The 22566-nt window shown below is 38.1% G+C and overlaps 1 protein-coding gene and 1 non-coding gene across 2 annotated transcripts in view; one reads left to right on the forward strand and one right to left on the reverse strand.

The window, feature by feature from the left end:
* The window catches only part of EIF2B3 (eukaryotic translation initiation factor 2B subunit gamma), a 153852-nt gene that overhangs the window by 119256 nt on the left and 12030 nt on the right, over positions 1-22566 (reverse strand). The window contains exon 3 of the mRNA XM_036859827.1: positions 21961-22106. Within this exon, the coding sequence (XP_036715722.1) occupies positions 21961-22106 (146 nt within the window). The remainder of the gene's footprint in view (positions 1-21960; positions 22107-22566) is intronic.
* Positions 16689-16795, forward strand: LOC118887745. Its single transcript, XR_005018144.1, has one exon. It is a non-coding gene; the product is annotated as a U6 spliceosomal RNA (small nuclear RNA).

The following is a 22566-nucleotide window of genomic DNA, read 5'->3' on the forward strand; positions in this document are numbered from 1 at the left end:
GCCAATGCCTGGGACACGGGTTCAATCCCTGGCCCAGCAAGATCCTACATGCCGCGGAACAACTAAGCTCGTTCGCCACAACTACTGAGCCTGCGAGCCACAACTACTGAGTCTGCACTCTAGAGCCCGCGAGCCACAACTACTGACGCCCATGTGCCTAGAGTCCGTACTCCACAACAAGAGAAGCCACCGCAGTGAGAAGCACACGCACCACAACGAAGAGTAGCCCCCGCCTGCTGGAACTAGAGAAAGCCCACGCGCAGCAACAAAGACCTAACGCAGACCCAACGCAGCCAAAAATAAATAAATAAATAAATTTATTTTAAAAAAACCCAAAACCAAACAAATATTGAACATCTTCTCTATGAGAGGCCCAGATATGGTTCTTATTCCGCAGTCTAGTGCAGGGAGATGATGATTTAACAGATAATTTAAATCCTCTGTGTGATTACAGAAAAATGGTGTTAATCCAGTCTTAGAAAGCTAGGGAAAGCTTGCTGGAGCAGATGATACCCAAGGTAAGAGCTGAAAAAAGGTTGGGTAGCTACAGGCTTCTTCAAATGAACTCTCTGGTCATGATGACAGAATGCTTACTGACTTCCCACAAATTGTACATATGGGTCCATTTCACTGGTCAGGCTATGGTGTTACCTTATCATTCAGAGCAGGATAGGTGGCCCAACCAAGAGTTTCAAAAAACCTAAGCTTTTCAAAAAACCTAAGCTATGTGGGCTGCTTGTCACCCAAAGGTAAAGAGAGTTTGTGATGACAGCCTGGGCTTTCTATCATAATCACATTTATTATCACATTTCACATTTCCCCCCTACCCTACAGCCCTCATTCCATGAAAGTTTCCCTACAGAAGGAAAGAGACTCAAAGGAATCAAGCTCACACAAAACTTGCAAGTTTTCTGGCTACCAAATGTGGTATACGGCTGTAGAAATCCCATCCCACAGACCAGAGTTCCAACAGGGGTAAGATGAAAACATTTCAAGCTTGTGGACACATATACTAGATTGGTACAGTCAAGAGAAAAGCTCCATCGAGATTTCCCAGAGCGGGTATGGGAAATGGAAAAAAAGGTTCAAAATTTCCCTCATCTAACTTTTTAACTTCTTTCTGTCGTAACTCCTGGGGTTTTCTCTATGCCACCAGCAGGCTCAACGGAGGCATCATCGAGGATATACTGAGGCCCTCCCAGGCAACCACAGCCTACCAAAGCAGTCATAAGAAGGAAAGTTACCACTTAAAAAAGTCTTCAAGCAAGTTGGGGCCAAGTTCTCAGATCTTCCCCTGACCAAACTGTACTCATTTTTTTCAAGCAGATAGAAATCTGCCAAAAACAAATCCTTGGGCAAAATGAAAGGTTCCAGGAAAGAATGACAAGAGATTTGTAATTTGATAAAGACATCAAGCACTCAACTGAAAACAACTTGCACCTAGCTTTTTGAACACCTAAAAATAGCACATATGCTCAATCTTTCTAATAAGCTGTCTCTCCAATGGGGATTTCATCAGCATAGTTTGTTCTTTGTTGTAGCATGTTAGCTGTTTCATAAGACATGTGACAATAGTTTTTTTTCTACATCAAAGGACTTAAATAACTAAACCTCGAACTAATGTGTTGGTATCATTATCCCTATTTTCTTCATTGTGAAACTGAAGCAGGGGGTAAATGAGGTCTGCCTGACGCCAAAGAAAGATTCCTGTCTAGATTTGATAGAAAATTATCAGCTCCACAATCCCTAAATTAAGAGAAGCCATGAGACCTGCAATATAAGATAAGTGCTTTAAACACAGGCTACAGAACTCCATTATAGATTTAGTCTGCTGAGGCCTCTTAAATATACTTCACTAACCTGTTCTCAAAACGTGTATCTAAGGAATACACTGTTTCTAAAGCACAAAAATGGCACCATTGGCCACTTACTTCAGACAATCAGAGGAGCAACTAATGTAAGTCAGGCTCAGTGTCCAAGGAGTCAGCCAGCTTTGCTTTATGTGCTGATCCCAGATTGCATCCTTACTTCCTGCACAAGAGATAGAGATCTTCTTGCTCAAGAAGAGACAGGTTTCTTGCTCATATAGTCTAGACAGTATAGAAAGTCTCCCTACAACACTCGATCTCCCTCCACTTGGAGAAAGATATCATCGAGCAAAAGCAGTACTCTTGGAAGACAAGGATACAACATAGTTCCTTGAGTCTTGTTAGGAGATTTGCTAATTTTTAAATGTTTTACACAAAAATATTTATTTAAGAGTTCTAGGGCTTCCCTGGTGGGGCAGTGGTTAGGAATCTGCCTGCCAATGCAGGGGACACGGGTTTGAGCCCTGGTCCGGGAAGATCCCACATGCTGTGGAGCAACTAAGCCCGTGCGCCACAACTACTGATCGTGCACTCTAGAGCCCATGTGCCACAACTACTGAAGCCCAGGCGCCTAGAGCAGGTGCTCTGCAACAAGAGAAGCCACCCCAATGAGAAGCCTGTGCACCGCAACAAAGAGTAGCCCCCGCTCGCCACAACTAGAGAAAGCCCACGCGCAGCAACGAAGACCCAATGCAAAAAAAAAAAAAAAAAAAAAAAATATATATATATATAAAGAGTTCTACATACACTAAGAACCACTGAATTGCACACTTTGAAAGAGTTTTATATATAAAAATAACTACCAACCGCACAGACCCAAAAAGAAGAGGAAAATATAATTTTGAAAAATACCAGACCAACTAAACCTGTTCTAAAGCCAAGAGTCTAGAGTTAGAGTAGACTATAAGGACTACTGATACTTGTCTTTTGGAGGCAACATGATTGAGTGAAAAAAGCATAGGCATTTGAAATTCATAAATGCATCTCAAAATCCAGGACTGGGTTCTAGCTCTCGCTCAGCACCTAACCAGGTGTGGGATTTGGGGCAGGTTATTTAAGCTCTCTGAGTATCAGGTTTCTCAACTGCAAAATAGAGTAATACCATCTACCTTGCAAGGTGGCTGTGGGGATCAGAAACCCAGGCCAGACATGCACAGTAAATATGAAAGATCTCCCTTGCAATCTTCAGAGCAAACGTTCTAGGTAGTTCCAAGGAAAATAAAATTTACATCCTCATATTTAGCTAATAAATTAACTCCCTACTTTAGAGTAGTCTCTAAGAACAGAAGCTAAGGTTCTGAAGTAAATTAACTAATTTCTCAAATGTACTCATTTATAAAGCTTTAGCCAATTTAATTATCCTCAAAAGTGCTCAACTGGCTACAGATAGAGATCTTGTGTGAATAATCAGCTGTTACTGCAAAGCAGGTCACTGTTGCTTTTCGATTTCATTTTTCATCTGCTTTTCTGTTCTCTCCCATTACTGTTCAACTTTTAAAAAAATGATCAAATTAACCTTAAATGGATATAATTCAGGCTGCCACCCAGAAAGACAAAAGAATACCAATTAAGTTATTTAATTGGCATGTTTTCTTCTTTAGTATATTTCAAAAAAAAAATATAGACTTGGGTATAAGTTTTAAAGATATATGCTTAACACTGGGTGAGGCCTTCAGATCACACAATTTGGAGCTAAAAATACCCCCATATCTCAGTTTTGTAGTAATTCTTCAACAAAATCTACCAACATTTTCATGTTTTTTTCTGGAGCTATTCTACCTCCTTCACACAAGTAATATCTATCCCTCCTCATCACCCCACCATCACAAATTCCTATTCTTCCCACAATACTCAATTAGAAAGTGATATTCATGAAGCATTCCCTCTTCAATAAGCAGATCCAAGTAGTGTTTCCTGATACTCCTCTAGAGGGCGCATAGTACTCTTCTAACTCTTTACCATGTCCCTAACCCACACCACTCTTGAATAAAAATTCAATTTCCACTGAGATAAGTGTCATCTGACTGTACCTAGCAGACATGATCCTATTAATCCCTTGATTACTCAATGCACTTACTGAGACTTTGGCACCTAATGCACAGTCTTTCTTTCCACCTGAACTTTAGGCAAGTTATTCAACCTCGTTGCCCTAAAGCAACGTACAGATTCAATGCCATCTCTGTCAAAGATCCAATGGCATTTTTTACAGAGATAGAAAAAAATCCTAAAATTCATATGGAACCACAAAAGACCCCTAATAGCTAAAATGTACTTTTCCTGAATCATTTTTTTCTTCTTATGTTTTTTTCAATATCTTGTAATAACCCATAATGGAAAAGAATCTTAAGAATATGTGTATATATATATATTTTTTTTTCTATCTCTGTAAAAAATGCCATTGGATCTTTGACAGAGATGGCATTGAATCTGTACGTTGCTTTGGGTAGTGTGGACATTTTAACAATATTAATTTTTCTAATCCATAAACATGGGATATCTTTCCAAACAACAAAAAAGGAGGGATAAAGATAGCATCTACCTCAGAGTGTAGTTGGAAGATTAAATGAAATAATGTATATAGAGTGTTTAGCACAGAGACTTCTGGTGTTGGAAAACTGGTGGACTAGGAACCCAAAAATGGTTATAAACACCTAAGAATTTTGGATAAGACAATAACAAAAAATTACTCCAAATGTATTCAAACTTACAAGAAAGAATAGGGAAATACCAAGTGCCAGGACTGAAGAAGGAAATGAAAACTAATTTGAAACCTTGGCTGCCCTAACTAGGGTTTTAAAGTGTTACATTGGGCCAAAAGATGTAGCTTGAAGCTGGTATGAAACCTGGGAGTTTGAACTGAGACCCTGCATAAATGGGACCTCAGTGAAAGGGTAAACTCTGGAGAAAAAAAAAAAAATCTACCTATAGCACAGGTAGTCATCAAAGACGTTTGTCTGTTTGGTCTTGGAACAAAAAATTCTGAGAGAATATTATTTCTAACCTAGAATTCTGTACAAAGATAAGTTATCATTCAAGAGTAAGGATGGAATAAAACATTTTCAAACATGCGAGTTCTCAAAATATTTAACTTCTAGGCTCTCTTTAAAAAGCCAATAAGGACTGGGTTCCTTTGAAATGAGGGAGTAAACCAAGAAAGAGGAAAACGTGAGATCTAGGAACCAGGGCATCCAATACAGGAGAGAGAAGGGAATTCACAGAATGATGGTGAAGAGAAGTCCCAGGATGACAGATCTGCCGCAGGCTAGAGAGCAACCAGTAGAAATCTGAAGAGAGAATGGATGGCTTCCAGAAGGGTTGTCTTAAAGGAAAAAAAAAAGTGACTGACAGAATACCTGATGTGTTTAAACATATTGATACATTTATGTTCCTTTTAAAGGATCTGAGGATGAATGAGCAATAGAAACAGAAAACTAAGCAACTTTAAAAGTGAGGCAATTAATAACTAAGAAAAACAAAACATTGTATTTTTTTAAAAAAAGTAGGAGCTTGGAAGAGTTGATAGAACTTTTCTTCTATATCTTGATTGTGGTGGTAGTTATACCACCACAGTACATTTATCAAAACTCAGTATAGGGACTTCCCTGGTGGTGCAGTGGTTAAGAATCCGCCTGCCGGGGCTTCCCTGATGGCGCAGTGGTTGAGAATCTGCCTGCCAATGCAGGGGACACGGGTTCGAGCCCTGGTCTGGGAAGATCCCACATGCCACGGAGCAACTGGGCCCGTGAGCCACAACTACGGAGCCTGCACGTCTGGAGCCTGTGCTCCACAACAAGAGAGGCCCGTGCACCGTGATGAAGAGTGGCCCCCGCTCGCCGCAACTAGAGAAAGCCCTCGCACAGAAACGAAAACCCAACACAGCTAAAAATAAATAAATAAATAAGTAAATAAATAAAAGAATCCGCCTGCCAATGCAGACACGGGCTCGAGCCCTGGTCTGGGAAGATCCCCCATGCTGCAGAGCAATTAAGCCCATGTGCCACAACTACTGAGCCTGTGCTCTAGAGCCTGTGAGCCACAACTACTGAGCCCTTGTGCCACAACTACTGAAGCCTGCGCGCCTAGAGCCTGTGCTCCGCAACAAGAGAAGCCACCACAATGAGAAGCCCGCACACCGCAATGAAGAGTAGCCCCTGCTCACCGCAACTAGAGTGAACCTGCGTGCAGCAATGAAGACCCAACGCAGCCAAAAGTAAATAAATAAAATAATAAATTTATTAAAAACAAACAAAAAAACATACAAAACAACTCAGTATACTACACGCACACTACTATATATAAGATAGATAACCAACAGGGACCTACAGTGTAGCGCAGGGAACTCTACTTGGTATTCTGTGATATCCTATATGGGGGGTGGGGGAGTCTGAAGGGGAAAGGATATATGTGTGTGTGTGACTGGGTCACTTTGCTGTACACCTGAAGGTAACACAACATTATGGATCAACTATACTCCAATAAAATTTTTAAAAAATTTAAAAAAAACTCAGTATACCAAAAAGGTGAATTTTATGTATGTAACTTATACCTCCATAAACCTGATTTAAAAAAAAATCAAACTGTACAATTTAAAATGGGTGTATTTTATTGTATACAAATTATAACTCAATAAAGTTGATTTTTTAAAAAGGGAAATACAATACTCGTACACTATAAGGCTCAGCTATAAATAAGCCCTCATAATTGATTTAATAAAAATTATGATGCTACTATATTTGGGAGATTAGGAAAGGGGGAGCTTGCATATGTACATGGAGAGGGGCAGACAAAGTGTTAAATGAGTCAAATCCTTACTTTTCATACTAGAAATTCAATAGATATTAACTAAAAATTAAAGAAAAGGACTTCCCTGGTGGCACAGTGGTTAAGAATCCGCCTGCCAATGCAGGGGACACGGGTTCGAGCCCTGGTCCGGGAAGATCCCACATGCCGTGGAGCAACTAAGCCCATGCGCCACAATTACTAAGCCTGCTCTCCAGAGCCCGCGTGCCACAACTACTGAGCCCGTATGCTGCAACTACTGAAGCCTGCACGCCTAGAGCCTGTGTTCCGCTACGAGAGAAGCCAACGCAATGAGAAGCCCACACACCGCAACAAAGAGTAGCCCCCACTAGCCGCAACTAGAGAAAGCCCGTGCACAGCAAGGAAGATCCAACATAGCCCAAAAAATAATAATAATAATAATAATTAATTAAATATTTTTAAAAATAAAAATTAAAGAAAATAGTAGTATAAATATGATACTTAAAAATATTGAGGACATTATCAGAAGGAAAAAAAGAAGAGTTGAAAGCAGTTGCTTCTGAAGAGCAAAAATAAGGAATGAGGAATGATAGTGCAGGAGACCCTTGTCCTTCACTCTAAGTCTTGTAGAACTATTTGATTCTTTAAGTTATATATATATTATTTACATATACAGTATATATACTAATAAAAAGAGCATGAAAACACAATCTGGGAACAAATCTAACAAAAGATAAATAAGATTTTTATGAAGGATATTACAAAACTTTGAGATATACTTAAAAAGACTGAAATAAACAGAGAGATTCTAAGTGAATTAGAGCCTGAAATGTGAGAAGCAAGACTAAACTTTTACATGAGATTATAAGAAAATATCTTTAAGACCTTAAAATAGGGAAGAATTTCTAAAGCAAGGCAAAGAAATCACAAACCATAAAAGAAAAACTGAAAAATCAATTACAATAAAATTTAAAAGCTTCTATTTTTCCTACAGCTCAGATTGTAGTCCATAAACATCATGTTCCAGAAAAAGAAACCAGGGCTCTTTTTTTTTTAACCACTTTTTTGAGGTATGACTGACATCATAATCAAAATCAAGGTTTTTTAAAGAAATGCCTGATTTCAGATCTGAATATAATGAAATATGAAGTATACATATTAAGTATTACTGCCAAAAAACTTGAAACTGAATCTAATCAACAGTTAGAGCCAAACTCCAGTTTACAAGAAAATACTGAAAAAGAGAAACAAGTTAGCCAGTGTCAACTGCAATATTATTTACAATTGCCAAGATATGGAACAACCTGTGTCCATTGACAGATGAATGGATAAAGAAAATGTGGTATATGAATAGAATAGAATATTATTCAGCCATAAAAAAGAGTGAAATCTTGCCATGTGCAATAACATGGATGGACCTCAAAGGCATTATGCTAAGTGAAATAAGTCAAACAGAGAAAGACAAACACTATATGATCTCACTTATACACGGAATCTTAAAACAACAACAACAAAGCCAAGCTCACAGATACAGAGAACAGACTAGTAGATGTCAGAGGTAGGGGGTGGGAGGTAGGTGCAATAAGCAAAGGGAGTCAAAAGGTACACACTTCTAGTTATAAAATAAGTAAGTCATGGAGGTGCAATGTACAGCATGGTGACTAGTTAATGATACTGTACTGAACATTTTTTAAAGTTGCTAAGAGAGTAGATCTTAAAAGTTCTCATCACAAGGAGAAAAAATTCTGTAACTACATATGGTGATGAATGTTAGCTAGACTTACTGTGGTGATCATTTCACAATATATACAAATATCAAATCATTATAACTGTATACCTGAAACTAATATTGCATGTCAATTATACCTCAATAAAAAAATAAAACAAAATACCGATCAAAAATAAGTTAAATGACATCAGTAGAAAGCAGACATACCCGAGATGTGGGAGACTCTATAGGACAAATACTTGTTTTATTTGATAAGTCAATGGCATAAGAAAAAAAAGGAGGTGGAGGGGAGATTGTTCTAGAGTAAAAGAGACTAAAAAGACATAACCAAATATAATGTGTGGACCTTTAAAAACAGTACCATTGCAATAACAACACTAGAAAGCATCTACTAATAAATTCAACAAAAGATGTGTAAGACATTTTTATAGGAAATTATTAAACTTTATTTAAAAACACAAAAATAGCCTTAATAAAGAGAGACATATTATGTTCGAGGAATAGAAAGACTCAGTATTAAAAAATGCCAACTCTCCCAAATTAATCTGAAAATCACTGTAATTCCAATCAAACACTAAGATAAGATTTTTCACGGCTGATACTAAAATTCATATGTCAAAGGTGAAGAGTGGGGCTTCCCTGGTGGCGCAGTGGTTGAGAGTCTGCCTGCCAATGCAGGGGACGCGGGTTCGAGCCCTGGTCTGGGAAGATCCCACATGCCGCGGAGCGGCTGGGCCCGTGAGCCACAACTGCTGAGCCTGCGCGTCTGGAGCCTGTGCTCTGCAACAAGAGAGGCCCGCGCACTGCGATGAAGAGTGGCCCCCGCTCGCCGCAACTAGAGAAAGCCCTCGCACAGAAATGAAGACCCAACACAGCCATGAACAGATAAATAAATAAAATAAAATTAAAAAAAAAAAAAAAAAAGGTGAAGAGTGGCCAAGACAACTTTAAAGAAAAATTATAAGGTGAGGTAGAGGGGAGTCATCCTACTAGACAGAATTTCTATAAAGCTATGGTAATTAAAACAATAGGATATCGGTGAAGGAAAAGACAACTAGATTGGTGGAACAGAACAGAAAGCTTAGAAATAGTCCCATGTATATGTGGAGCTTGGTATAAATCGGGGAAGAAAAGATTATTCAATAAATTGTGCTGGGATAACCAACTCTTCATTTGGGAAAAAGATAAAAATAGATATCTATTTCACATCATATGCAACTATAAATACTAATTTAAAAATCCAAATATGAAAAGCAAAATTGTAAAGTTTTAGATGGCAGGAGTCTATCTTTAATACTTTAAGTAAGACACAAAAAGCACCAACCATAAAGGAAAAGATTGATCTAGGTCACCACAAAAAAAAGCTAAGACTTCTGTATGACAAAAGATACTATAAACAAAGAGAAAAGAGGGGTAACACTGGGGGTAAAGCTGCAACCCATATAATCAGCAAAGGATTAGTATACAGAGCGTAGAGAGTATATACTACAAATTAGCAAGAAAAAGACAAACAACCCAAACAAAAAGTGGGCAAATGATATGAACAGGAAATTCATTGAAAAGGAAAAGAGCCAATATACTTAGCAAAAAATTCTCAAGTAATCAAGAAAATGCAAAACTAAACCAACAGTGAGGGGAATTCCCTGGTGGTCCAGTGGTTAGCACTCGGTGCTCTCACTGCCAGGGGCCTGGGTTCAATCCCTGGTTGGGGAAGTAAGATCCCACAAGCCACGTATCATGGCCAAAAAACAAAAATGAAAACAAACAAACAAAAAAACCCCAACACTGAGGTACCATTTCACACCCATCATATCACTGAAAACGTAAAAGTCTTAGAACATCAGTTGTTAGTGAAGACAGGGAGAAATCAGAACTCTTCATTTATACTACTGGCGGGAATGTAGACTAGTATGACTACTTTGGAGAACAATTTGCCAGTATCTAGTAAACTTGGAGATGCACATAACTTACAACCCACACATCACTTCAGGTGTCTACCTTCACAACACGAGCACAAATAAACCAGTGCAAGGATGTTCATTGTAGCACTATACATAGTGAAAGAAATGAAAGCAAACTAGCTATCCCACAGAAGAGGAATGAATGTATAAACTCTCACCCAGGACTCAGATCCAATCTGGAGGGACTGGCTCTGGGAGGAAAGTTTGTGCCAAGATCATGCCAGAAAGAAGAGAAGGAAGGGCTTTGTCTGTTAAGTCCTTAGCCAAATCTCATTCTTCCTAGCCTCAGTTTTCTCCTCTCTCCAGTGGGTACAAATGCTGACCTTGCCCATATCCTTGATCAATCCAAACATGTCTTCTCCTCCATACCTAGACACCTGAGCAATGGTGAAAGGGGAAAAAAAAAAAAAAAAAGGAAATCCCCCCAACAATTGTGCTAACTGAAGTAACTATAAATTTATATTCTTCAACATCAGCTACACCTCTGATGTTGCCTAGACCTCCTTCTCAGTGTCTCTGGTCAGCTCTCTCCCATTTTCCAGTGGTAATTCTAAAGCTTCATTACTCACAAGTCCCAATCCCATCACCTTCTCTTTCTACATTCTCAACAGACAACTTTGCCTCCTACTTCATCAAAAATATAGAGGCCTCAGGAGGGAATTATTTTAATTCCTGCTCTCCTTCCTGATCTGCATTTGAGCCTTTTCTTCCCTCCTGTCCTCTCATTTCAGTGGAAGATGTAAGCCTTCTTCCTGCCCAAAACTGTACCTTAATTCCTTCTTGTCTCCTTGGGAACCTTATCCATCATTTATCTCCTTTCTTCTGTACTTCTCCACTGTCTCTTTTGCTCTCTTATAAAAATGTTCAAGTTGCTTCCATCCTAAACTAAAACACCCTCAAAGTATAAGAAACTAATAACAGTGGCTAATAAGGAGAACTGGATGGCTGGTAGATACGGAAGAAAGGAAAACATTTCTCCATAAACCTTTTTATATTTTTAAAATTTTTGAACCACATGTATATATTAGTTATTATTTATCTATTATTTTAAAACATCCATGATCATGAGTGTCTCTCTTTCAGAGGGTCCTCTTCTTCTACCTGTCTATTAAGTATTGGTGTTTCCTAAGGCCCTCTGGACTCTGTCTTTTATTTACTCTACTTATTCTTGTGGGAAAGATGGTTCACATCCATAGCTTCAGCTATCACTTATAAGCTGATGACTCTTAGACCTGTATCTCTAGCTCAGATCTTCTTCCTGAACTCTACATAAGTTTATCAACTACCTGCTAGATATCCTACTTGAATCTAATTCTTAACAGGTCTGAAGCCAAACTCTTATTTTTTTATCCATCAATCCATTCATTCATTCAGTCAGTCAGTCATCACTCATTCATCCATTCAAAAATATTTAAATTTTGACCAGTAATAAGTGCCAAATTCTGTGCTGGGCACTGTAGATTCTACAGTGAAGGTAAATTTCCAACCACCTAGATCCTTATGGCCTTTAATATTTAAGGTGGCTGGTTTAATCCTTTACTATCCTTCAGTTTCTCTCATCTGAAACAAGAAAATTGTTCCCTTGGACTCTAATTCTATCCCAACCTATCAAGAGATAGGAAGAGAGGGAAACAGATAACTAACAGGAATTACAATACAGTTTTATATAAAAAGTTATATAATAAGGATAAACCCAGGGGTGCTTAGGGAACAATTAGATGGGGCAATTAATTTAAACTTGGAGGCTAAGGAAGGCTTCAGAGGCAATCAAAGTTTTAGCCAAATCCTGAAAGATGAGTAAGACATCTCTTGTGACCCATCTCGCATTCTGTGGGTCCATCTTTTTATTCCAGACATTTCTCTTGCCATCAGCTATGTAACCTGACAGCATTTCACTTCATGCACCAGTCATCTCTCATTTTCTGTCCTGAGATTTCCAGCAACCACCATGTGGGATACTTGTGGGAACCCACTCAGCCATTCTGGCACACATACAAACCTTAAAGTGTGAGGAAATTTATACCCACGGGGCAACCTTTGACCAATGGGTAAAGGAAGCTAGTGAATAAATACTCCTCTTTTCCAAGTCTTGGGCAATTACTCTAAGGTATATTCCACATGGCCCCTGAGAAGGTCTCCAGAACTAAGCTTCAGTTGTCCACAGTGGTAACCAAGTCCATAACACACACTTAGATTGCCACTCCCTTTTCCCCTATATCACTCTTTCCAAATCCCACTCCTGTTCCTTAGAATCACTTCTCAAAATAAACTACCCATACACATACCCTTATCTCAGGCTCTGCTTTTGGGGGGAAATCCAGGTTAAGGAAGATCAGGAATTAGTTATTTAGGTATGGATAGAGGGAACTGAACATGTTCCAGGTGGATGTACAAGTATCCAAACTGGTGGAATTGCAAAGGCAGAGTGTATTTAGTAAGCTAAATGTAGTTACTCGTCATATTACCCCTATAAATTTATTCCTTGTCCTGCAGTCTCTAACTTTGTGAATGTCACCACCATCCATCCAGTTGCTCTTGCTAGAAACCTGGAAGTCACACTTGACCACTCCTTCTTTTCCTCCCACATCCAGTTAATTAGCCTTAAAGGTCTCCTAAATATTCTCCAATTTGTTCCCTTCTCTCTATTACCACTGCCATTGACTTGGTTTGGTCCTTCCTCATTTCTTACCAGGCTACTGCAAGAGCCTTCCAGGGTCTCTCTAGCTCCCCTCAGTCATGTAGTAATAGTTCTAAAATATCAACCTGTTAATGATCCTTCAAAGTATCCCTACAGGATAAAGTATACATTCTATTCTTACCTTTATCCCAGACTATATGGCACAGTATGGTAGTTAAGAGCATGGGCTTTGAAGTAAATGACTAAGGTTCAATCACTAACTCTTCCATTAAACTCTCCTAAGACAGTCCCCTTATCTATTCTCAGTAAGGTCTGAAGGGGCTGGTGTAGTCCTGGCCCTATGAATTCTCAAAATTAACGAACCACCAATACTCACTTTCAACGTGAAGTCTTGCACTGAGGAGAAATCACTGGGAAAAGAATCCAAACTGGGCAGCACAGGGATAATCAGTGCAAAGGAAAGAAAAAGTCCAGATAAAATGAAGATAATGAAGCAGAGGAGAAAGATCTCAAAAGAGGGGGCTCTAGAGCTATGAAGCTAGAAAAAGCTATGCTGACAGCCTTCCCTTCTAAAAATTTAGGAAAACTAATTTCAGGTTAAAATTAGTAATAGAAAAGAATTACAGTCAAGTCCTATACAAGGTTATTGTTGAAAAATATAATAATAAAAGTTAGAATAACATCTCTACCATAAAAGCAGATGTCAGAAAGACATGCTCAAAAGACAGATTAAATTCATAGCCTAATATTTCAAAATTATCTAAAATAAGAAAATGATAGAAAATGTCAAAGAACAACATAAATCTGAATTAGAATAGTTAGAAATGAAATGACAGAACTCAAGAATGAATTAAAAATAAAATTAAAAAATCATTTCAGAAATAACAGCTAAACTAGGAAGAACACAAGAATGAATAAAACACAACTCTTAATGCCTTAAGGCAGGGGTCCTGGTCCATGGCCTGTTAGGAACCAGGCTGCACAGCAGGAGGTGAGCAGCAGGCGGGCAAGTGAGCGAGCAAAGCTTCACCTGTATTTATAGCTGCTCCCCATTGCTTGCATTACTGCCTGAGTGCCACCTCCTGTCAGATCAGCAGCGGCATTAGATTCTCATAGGAGCATAAACCCTACTGTGAACTGTGCATGCGAGGTATCTAGGTTGTGCGCTCCTTATGAGAATCTAATGCCTGATGATCTGAGGTGGAGCTGAAGTGGTGATGCTAACGCTAGGGAGCACTGGGGAGCGGCTGCAAATACAGATCATCATTAGCAGAGAGGTTTGACTGCCCAGAGACCATAATAAGTCAACTGCTTGCAGACTCATATCAAAACCCTACCAGTTGAACCTAGTTGCAGGGCAGGAATAAAGAGGTAGACATAGAAAATGGACTTGAGGACATGGGGTGGGAGGGCGAAGCTGGGGCGAAGTGAGAGCAGCATCAACATATATACACTACCGAATGTAAAACAGTTGGCTGGTGGGAAGCAGCAGCATAGCACAGGGAGATCAGCTCGGTGCTTTGTGATGACCTAGAGGGGTGGGATAGGGAGGGTGGGAGGGAGGCTCAAGAGGGAGGAGATATGGGGACATGTGTATGCACATGGCTGATTCACTTTGTTGTGCAACAGAAACTAACACAGTATTGTGAAGCAACTATACTCCAATAAAGATCTATTAAAAAAATAGATAAATAACAAGGTCCTACTGTATAGCACAGGGAATTATATTCAATATCCTGTAATAAACCATAATGGAAAAGAAAAGGAAAAAAAAAACCCTATCAGTTAGTGGCAAGTGAAAACAAGCTCAGGGCTCCCATGATTCTGCATTATGGTGAGCTGTATAATTATTTCATTGTATATCACAATGGAATAATAATAATAGAAATAAAGTGCACAATAAATGTAATGCGCTTGAATCATCCTGAAACCACATCCCCCACACCCCGCCCACCCCCACCCCTGGTCCATGGAAAAACTGTCTTCCACGAAACTGGTCCCTGGTGCCAAAAAGATTGGGGACCGCTGCCTTAAGGGAAACAGAATGCAAAAAAGGAAGAAAATCCTAAAAAAAAAATTTGTTTTTTAAGATAAAAAGGATTTGAGGCAAAGTAGCAGAAAGAGAAGATAAGCAACAAAGAGCCAGCATACACATAAGAGTCCCAAAGACTAGAACCAAAGCAATGTAACAGAACGAATGCCTAAAACTGTAATTCTAAAAAACTTCTCTGAAGTAATAAAAAAGGCAGAAACTTCACAGGGAAAGGACATACTACATATCTAGAAAATATGATTCAGAACATCAACGGGACATATTATGTAGTAAAACCACAAGATTTTAAAGAAAAATAAAAACTCCTTTGGGAGCCTAGACAAAAGGACCAATTCACTCATAAGGGAAAGAAAAGCACATTTTCACTTGGACTGTTTTGACAGCAACACTTTACAATAGAAGATAATGAAAGAATTCGTTTAAGATATTTAGGAAAAAATATGAGTCAAGGATATTATATCCCCATAAATTGGCTTATGAATACAAAGGCTGCAGATAATCTGTTGAGCACTGATACCATGACCACTTCTTAAGGAATCTACTAGTAATAAGCTTCAGACAGCCAAATGACCAGAGAGACAAGGACTAGGGACTGGTGGTAATGATCATTAACAGCTGCTAACACCAAAAGAAGACAATCAGAAAATGATTTGCCTCAAGATAGAAGACACCACCACCTACAAAAGCATCTTGCCAAAAAAATTCAAACTGAAATTTAATTTAGCCTCTAGGTCCAACTACCAAGTTATAGAAAATACAGAGAGAGGAGTACTTTTTAAATGACACCACAGGGCTTCCCTGGTGGCGCAGTGGTTAAGAATCCACCTGCCAATGCAGGGGACACAGGTTTGAGCCCTGGTCCGGGAAGATCCCACATGCCTCGGAGCAGCTAAGCCCGTGCGCCACAACTACTGAGCCCACATGCCACAACTACTGAAGCCCGCACGCCTAGAGCCCGTGCTCTGCAACAAGAGAAGCCACCGCAATGAGAAGCCCGTGCACCGCAACGAAGAGCTGCCCCCACTCGCTGCAGCTAGAGAAAGCCCGCGCGCAGCAACAAAGACCCAATGCAGCCAAAAATAAATAAATAAGTAAAAAAAAATATAAAAAAAAAAAAAAAGACGACACCACAGGGTCACAATCAGCAAAATGCAGACTGTGGGAAATTCTACAAGAAAAATACCCAGTTCCTTCAACATATAAATTATAAGGGGGGAAAAAAAAGAGAGAGATGGAGGGGAAATCTATATATTAAAAGAGATATTTTAATCAATTATAATGTGTAGTCCTTATTTGCTTCCTGATTTTAATAAACACACTAAAAAGATTTAAAAATTCTATTTATGAGGCAACTAGAAACTCATACACTGATTGGATACTTGATGATACTAATGAATTATTAATTTGTTTTTTAGGTGGTATAATGGCATTATACTTTTATTTTTATTTTTTAAAAAGCCCTCATATACCAATGTTCTGAAATATTTACAGATGAAATAACATGATGTCTGAGATTTCCTTCAAAAGAACATGAGAGGTAGCAAGTTGGGTGGGAATACAGATGAAATAAGATTTGCCATGGGTTGATAACTGTTGAATCTGGGTGACAGATACATAGGCAATGTTCCATGTACTTTTGTACATGTTTGAAATTTTCCATAATAAAAAGTTTAAAAAAGTGCTTGCTTCGGCAGCACATATACTGAAATTGGAACAAAACAGAGAAGATTAGTACGGCCCCTGCACAAGGATGACACGTACATTCATGAAGCATTCCATATTAAAAAAAAAAAAAGTTTAAAAAAATAACTGGTCCACAATTGGTATTTAATAAATAACAATTTTAATCATTATTATTAGTTGACTGAACAAATATTTGCCAAATGAATGAGTTCAGACATAGGTAAGACTGAATCATTCATCAGCAAATATGAAACACAATTATGAAGAAAATATAAAATCTAAGAACATTTATATTATCAGCACCAGTTATAAGAATGGAGCTCACTCACCCAGGGCCTGGGAGAATGAATGAGCCAATAATCTCTCTTGATAAGTCAGGGAAAGAGGTTTGGGCAGCTGAAACAAAAAGTGAAAAGCCAGTAAATCAGCAAAATTGTGGGATGAGATAAGGCAAAATGAAGTAGAAAACAGTGCCAGAAGAATAAAACCAAATGAAATATGTTGAAAAAACATAACATAGCAGATATGATGTCCAGCTCCAATATTCTATAAGTACACATGACAGAAGTTTCCACATACAAGTAGGACTGCAATACATTTAGCAAATACAAGGCAAATGACAAAGATGATAAATTAAAATGATAAAACATATTTTAAACAAAGAAGCCAAATAAATCTAATATACTACTGTGGTCTTTCTCTGAGCGAAGCAGAAGACACATGGGATAACCTCACAGTAATATTTGGGGAACTCAATCTGGAGGAAGTGGGTAAAGATAAAAGAACCAAAAGCAAATAAACTCAAAACTCTCAAAGGAAATATTCTTATCTTACCTAAAATCTTATTGAAAAAGAGTCTCCAAATGTTTAGGAAGCTGCTTTGTGGGCACAGGGGAAGAGAAATAAATGCTCAAAGGAGCACTGCTTTTAAACCATGGCACAGCCTGTGGGTACAACTTTCTCCCTTAAGGAGGTACCAGTCATCCCTCAGCAAACACTAACAAACTGCCTCCTAAGGCTGTCTCACTTTTTTAACTGTTTATACGTACTTCCATTGTGCTTCCTACAAGCTCATGTTGATCCCAATCAGACGGTTCTGAATTTTGGCTCAGGTTTTACTTTGTTCTTAATGGCTTATTCAGGCGTCTATTTATGTTCCTCCACAGGTTAGCTCTGCTGCCTTCTATTCCAGGTTGGAATACAAGCTGATGTGAAGCCAGGATTTCAGGTGCCATTGGTATAGGAGAAACCAAGTGGAGACAGCAAAGAGAGCAGAGACTTGCTAGCCAAAGTCACAGCTTGAGAAGAAAGCTCAGAGGTAGGACTGTATATAAAGGATGCCGTGTAAATGATGTGAAAACAAAGGGGTAAGGGAGGAATAGAAATTAGACTGTGCAGAATGACTTAATGAGGATTCTGATCCTAGGTGTAAGGAGAAGCCCTAAAATAAGAAGTGATCAAAACCATAAGAAGAGGTAGTAACTTGGGAGTAAAATGTCCTTTTGGCAGTTACTTTACCCTTCATCTCATGCCCTCTCCTATTTATTAATAGTTGCCCCCATTATTTCTCAAGCCTCTAAGAGTTATAGGAACTTATTTGCATGAAACTCCCAGGATCTCCAGTTCTAGGCTAGGGCAAAAATAACATTTCTAAGATTTATAGATTAGGGAGCAGAGAGTTTAGTTTATACCTCCATACTAAATTGTTAGACAGTAACTAAAACAGCTCCTGGGAAGACCACTAAACACCCTTAGCTTCTTGGTAAACCTGGCGTCTATCCCTGTGAAAGAACAGAGTTCTCATGACCCTAGTGAAATTCTCCATATCTTCCCTAAAGAAATAAGCAGCTGCACTAAAGAAAGCAACACACCCAACATTATGGTATTAGAAATCCCCGCTGTAATCAGAAGCACCAAAGCCTACTTGGGTGGAAGCATAGAAAGACAAAAAGGAGGCCAAAAAGTGAAAGGAAATGCCTATATACATTGCACTGGAGGCCCTGGCCAGGGCAATAAGACAATAAAAAGAAATAAAAGGCATTAAGATTAGAAAGGAAGATATAATACTGTTTTTATTTGCAGGCAACATGATGATGTATATAGAAAATCCTAAAGAATCTACAATTTAAGAAAGTCACAGGGCACAAGGTCAATATACAAAAAAACAGTTGTATGGCTATATACAAGCAATAAACAATTAGAAAATAGAATAAAAAATACTAGTTACAATATCATTACATTGAAATGAAATAGGAATAAAATTACTGAAAGATGTTCAAAACCTCTATACTGAAAATTATAAAAACATTACTGAGAGAAATTACAGAAAACCTAAATAAATAGATGTTCAAGGATTGGAAGATTCAATATTAAGATGTCAATTCTCCCCAAATTGACCTATAGATTCAATGCAATTCCAATCAAAATCCCAGAAAGCTTTTTTGTAAAAACTGGCAAACTAATTCTAAAATTTATATGGAAATGCAAAGGACCTAGAATAACCAAGGCAATTTTAAGGAAAAGGAAATCCAAAGGACCTAGAATAGCCAAGGCAATCTTCAGGAAAAGGAACAAAGTTGGCAGATTTATAGTACCTGATTTCTAGACCTACTTTATAAAGTTAAAAATAATCAAGACTTTATTAAATGTGGTATGGAAAGTAGAGACAAAAAGACCAATGGAACGAAGTAGAGAGAACAGAAATAGCACACACAGGGACTTCCCTGGTGATGCAGTGATTAAGAATCCACCTGCCAATGCAGGGGACACAGGTTCAATCCCTAGTCCGGGAAGATCTCACATGCTGCAGAGCAACTAAGCCCATGCACCACAACTACTGAGCCTGTGCTCTAAAGCCCACGAGCCACAACTACTGAGCCCGAGGGCCACAACTACTGAAGCCTCATTGCCTAGAGCCCATGCTCTGCAACAAGAGAAGCCACCGCAATGAGAAGCTCACACGCCGCAACGAAGACCAAAAAAACGGAGCCAAAAATAAATAAATTAAATATAAATAAATTTAAAAAAAGAAAAAAGAAATAGCACACACATAATCGGTCAATTGATTTTCAACTAAGGCATCAGAGCAATTCAACGGGGAAAGGCAAGTCTTTTTAACAAATGATGCTGGGACAACTGAATATCCATACAGAAAAAAGTAAACCTTTATTCCTTTACTTTTAGAAGTAAATACAAAAGAATATCTTTATAAGCTTGGGGTAAGCAAAGATTTCTTAGGACACAAAAAGTACTAACCATAAAAGAAAAAATCAGTAATCTGGATTTCATCAACATTTAAAACTTCTGGTCATCAAAGTCACCATTAAAAATGTAAAAAGGCAAGCCACAGACTGGCAGAAAATATTCACAATGCATATCTGACAAAAGGCTTGCATCTATAATATATAAAGAATTTCTATAATCAATAATAACAAGGCAAACAACTCAAAAAAAAGGCAAATGCCTTGAACAGACATTCCATGAAGATATACAAATGGTTAATAATCACATGAAAAGGTGATCAGCATCATTATTATCAAGGAAATGCAAATTAAAACCACAATGAGATAGTGCTACATAACACACACTAGAATGGTTAAAATTAAGAAGACTGACAATACCAAGTGTTGATGAAGATGTGAAGCAAGTGCAATTCTTATACATTGCTGATGAAGTGTAAAATGTACAACCACTTAGAAAACTATTTGGCAGTTTGCAATAAAGTAAACCCTATAACCTATAATATTTTTACAAAAAGACCTGCAGAACAATGTTCATAACTGCTTTATTCATAGTATCTAAAAATTAGAAACAATCCAAATGACCATCAACAGAAAAATGGGTAAATAGGGGTATATTTATTCAATGGAATACTACTCAGCAATAAACAAGAACAAACTAGTTATACCTGCAATCATATGAATGAATTTGAAAAATATTATGTTGAACAAAAGAAACCAGAATAAAATTATATAATTTCATTTATACCTAGTTCATGAACAAGCAAAATTAATATATGGTGATAGAAATCAGAACAGCAGTTGACTCTAAAGGTGCAGGATTGACTAAAATAAAGCACAAAGGAACTTTAAGAGGTGATGAAAATGTTCTAGATTTGGATAATGATAACCTGGGTATATATAATTGTCAAAACTCACTGAACTATATAATTAATAACTGTGTATTTTACTGTGTGTAAATTATTCCCCAATAAAGGGAAGGAAAGGCCGTGTACATATATGCATTAATTTTTTGTTCTTTAGTGCATAGGTAGGTTGAAAATAATAATACATCTGTTTGCAGTCACTAGAAATAGTAGGAGAAATTTTGCCCCCCAACTCAAGTAAGATAGCAACATTATCACACAGAATGAATTTTTTCCAAAGGACATCAATTTTAGAACAACTGACAGTAGATCTTTCTCACTTTATGGGCCACAGGCCACTGGGGAGACTGTACCCTCATATCCATAGACCCATGTTAATTTCTTAATCAAAGGAGACTAAACATTCAAATATTATCATGTGGGGGAGCTGAAATTTTTGAAAGTTTCTTCGTACTTCTTTCCAGTCGATCTCTCATCTGCAGAGTCAACTGCTGGTCTGATTTCTATTACTATATATTAGTTTTGCTTATTCATGAACTTTATATAAATGGAATCTTTTGAAGTATATCTGAAGTATATCTTTTTTATAAAGATGTACTATGACTGAAAAATACTGGAAACTAGTGACTGCAACAACTGTCTAGATCTTCACTAGTAACCAAACTAAAAAGCAGTTGAAACATGGGCAAGAAAGTATGTGATGCAAGAATATATTTTTTAAAAAGCACTGTAGGGAGTTCCCTGGCAGTGCAGTGGTTAAGAATCCACCTGCCAAGGCAGGGGACATGGGTTAGATCCCCTGTTCTGGAAGATCCCACATGCCGCGGAGCAACTAAGCCTGTGCACCACAACTACTGAGCCTGCGCTCTAGAGCCCAAGAGCCACAGCTACTGAGCCCACGTGCCTAAAGCCCATGCTCTGCAACAAGAGAAGCCACTGCAATGAGAAGCCCTCGCACCGCAATGAAGAGTAGCCCCCGCTCGCCACAACTAGAGAAAAGCCTGCACGCAGCAGCAAAGGCCCAATGGAGCCAAAATAAATAAATAAATAAAACAAAATAAAAAATTTTTAAAAAAAAGCACTGTAAACTGCAATGCATTGGGAAAACATAAGATGATATTTATCTTCAATGAACAATAAAAATCAAGAAATAGTTTTTCACCTTAAGTTTCTGATATATGTGGCGCAGAGAATCTGCAGTTCCCATGTCAGCTTCATCAGGAATACACACAATATCTAGCTTCATTTTCATCTTGAAGTCTGCACATAGAGCCTTTTGGACATCTCTGGTTGTAATGACAATGACTTCTATAGCATGAAAGAAAAAAAGAAGGAAAAATGCAAAAACTCTCATTCATTTAGACAATGGTTACACCTTTTTCAATTAGATTTGGTCTGTTTCTAGATTTAGTAATAACAGCTAATATTATTGAGACTTTTCAATGTATTTTACGTGCATTCTCTCAGTTAATTCTTACAGCAATCTCATTTTACAAATGAGAAAACTTGGAGTAAAAGAAATGAAGTGACTTTGTTCAGGGTACTAAAACTAGTAAACGAGATCTAAGATAAAACTCGCGTCTGTATGATTAGAGCCCACACTTTAACTAATACATAACACACTACTTCTTCCTGATGTAAAGAATTTAGAAGAGCATTTATCAAAGCATATACAAATAGGATCACATTTTAACTCTTCATTCACTCCAAAGAAAGGGCTATCACCACTCTCCATCAGACAGCCATCAGTGCTTCACTGAGGATCACA

This window comes from Balaenoptera musculus, chromosome 1, assembly GCF_009873245.2.
Source record: "Balaenoptera musculus isolate JJ_BM4_2016_0621 chromosome 1, mBalMus1.pri.v3, whole genome shotgun sequence".
NCBI lineage: Eukaryota > Metazoa > Chordata > Mammalia > Artiodactyla > Balaenopteridae > Balaenoptera > Balaenoptera musculus.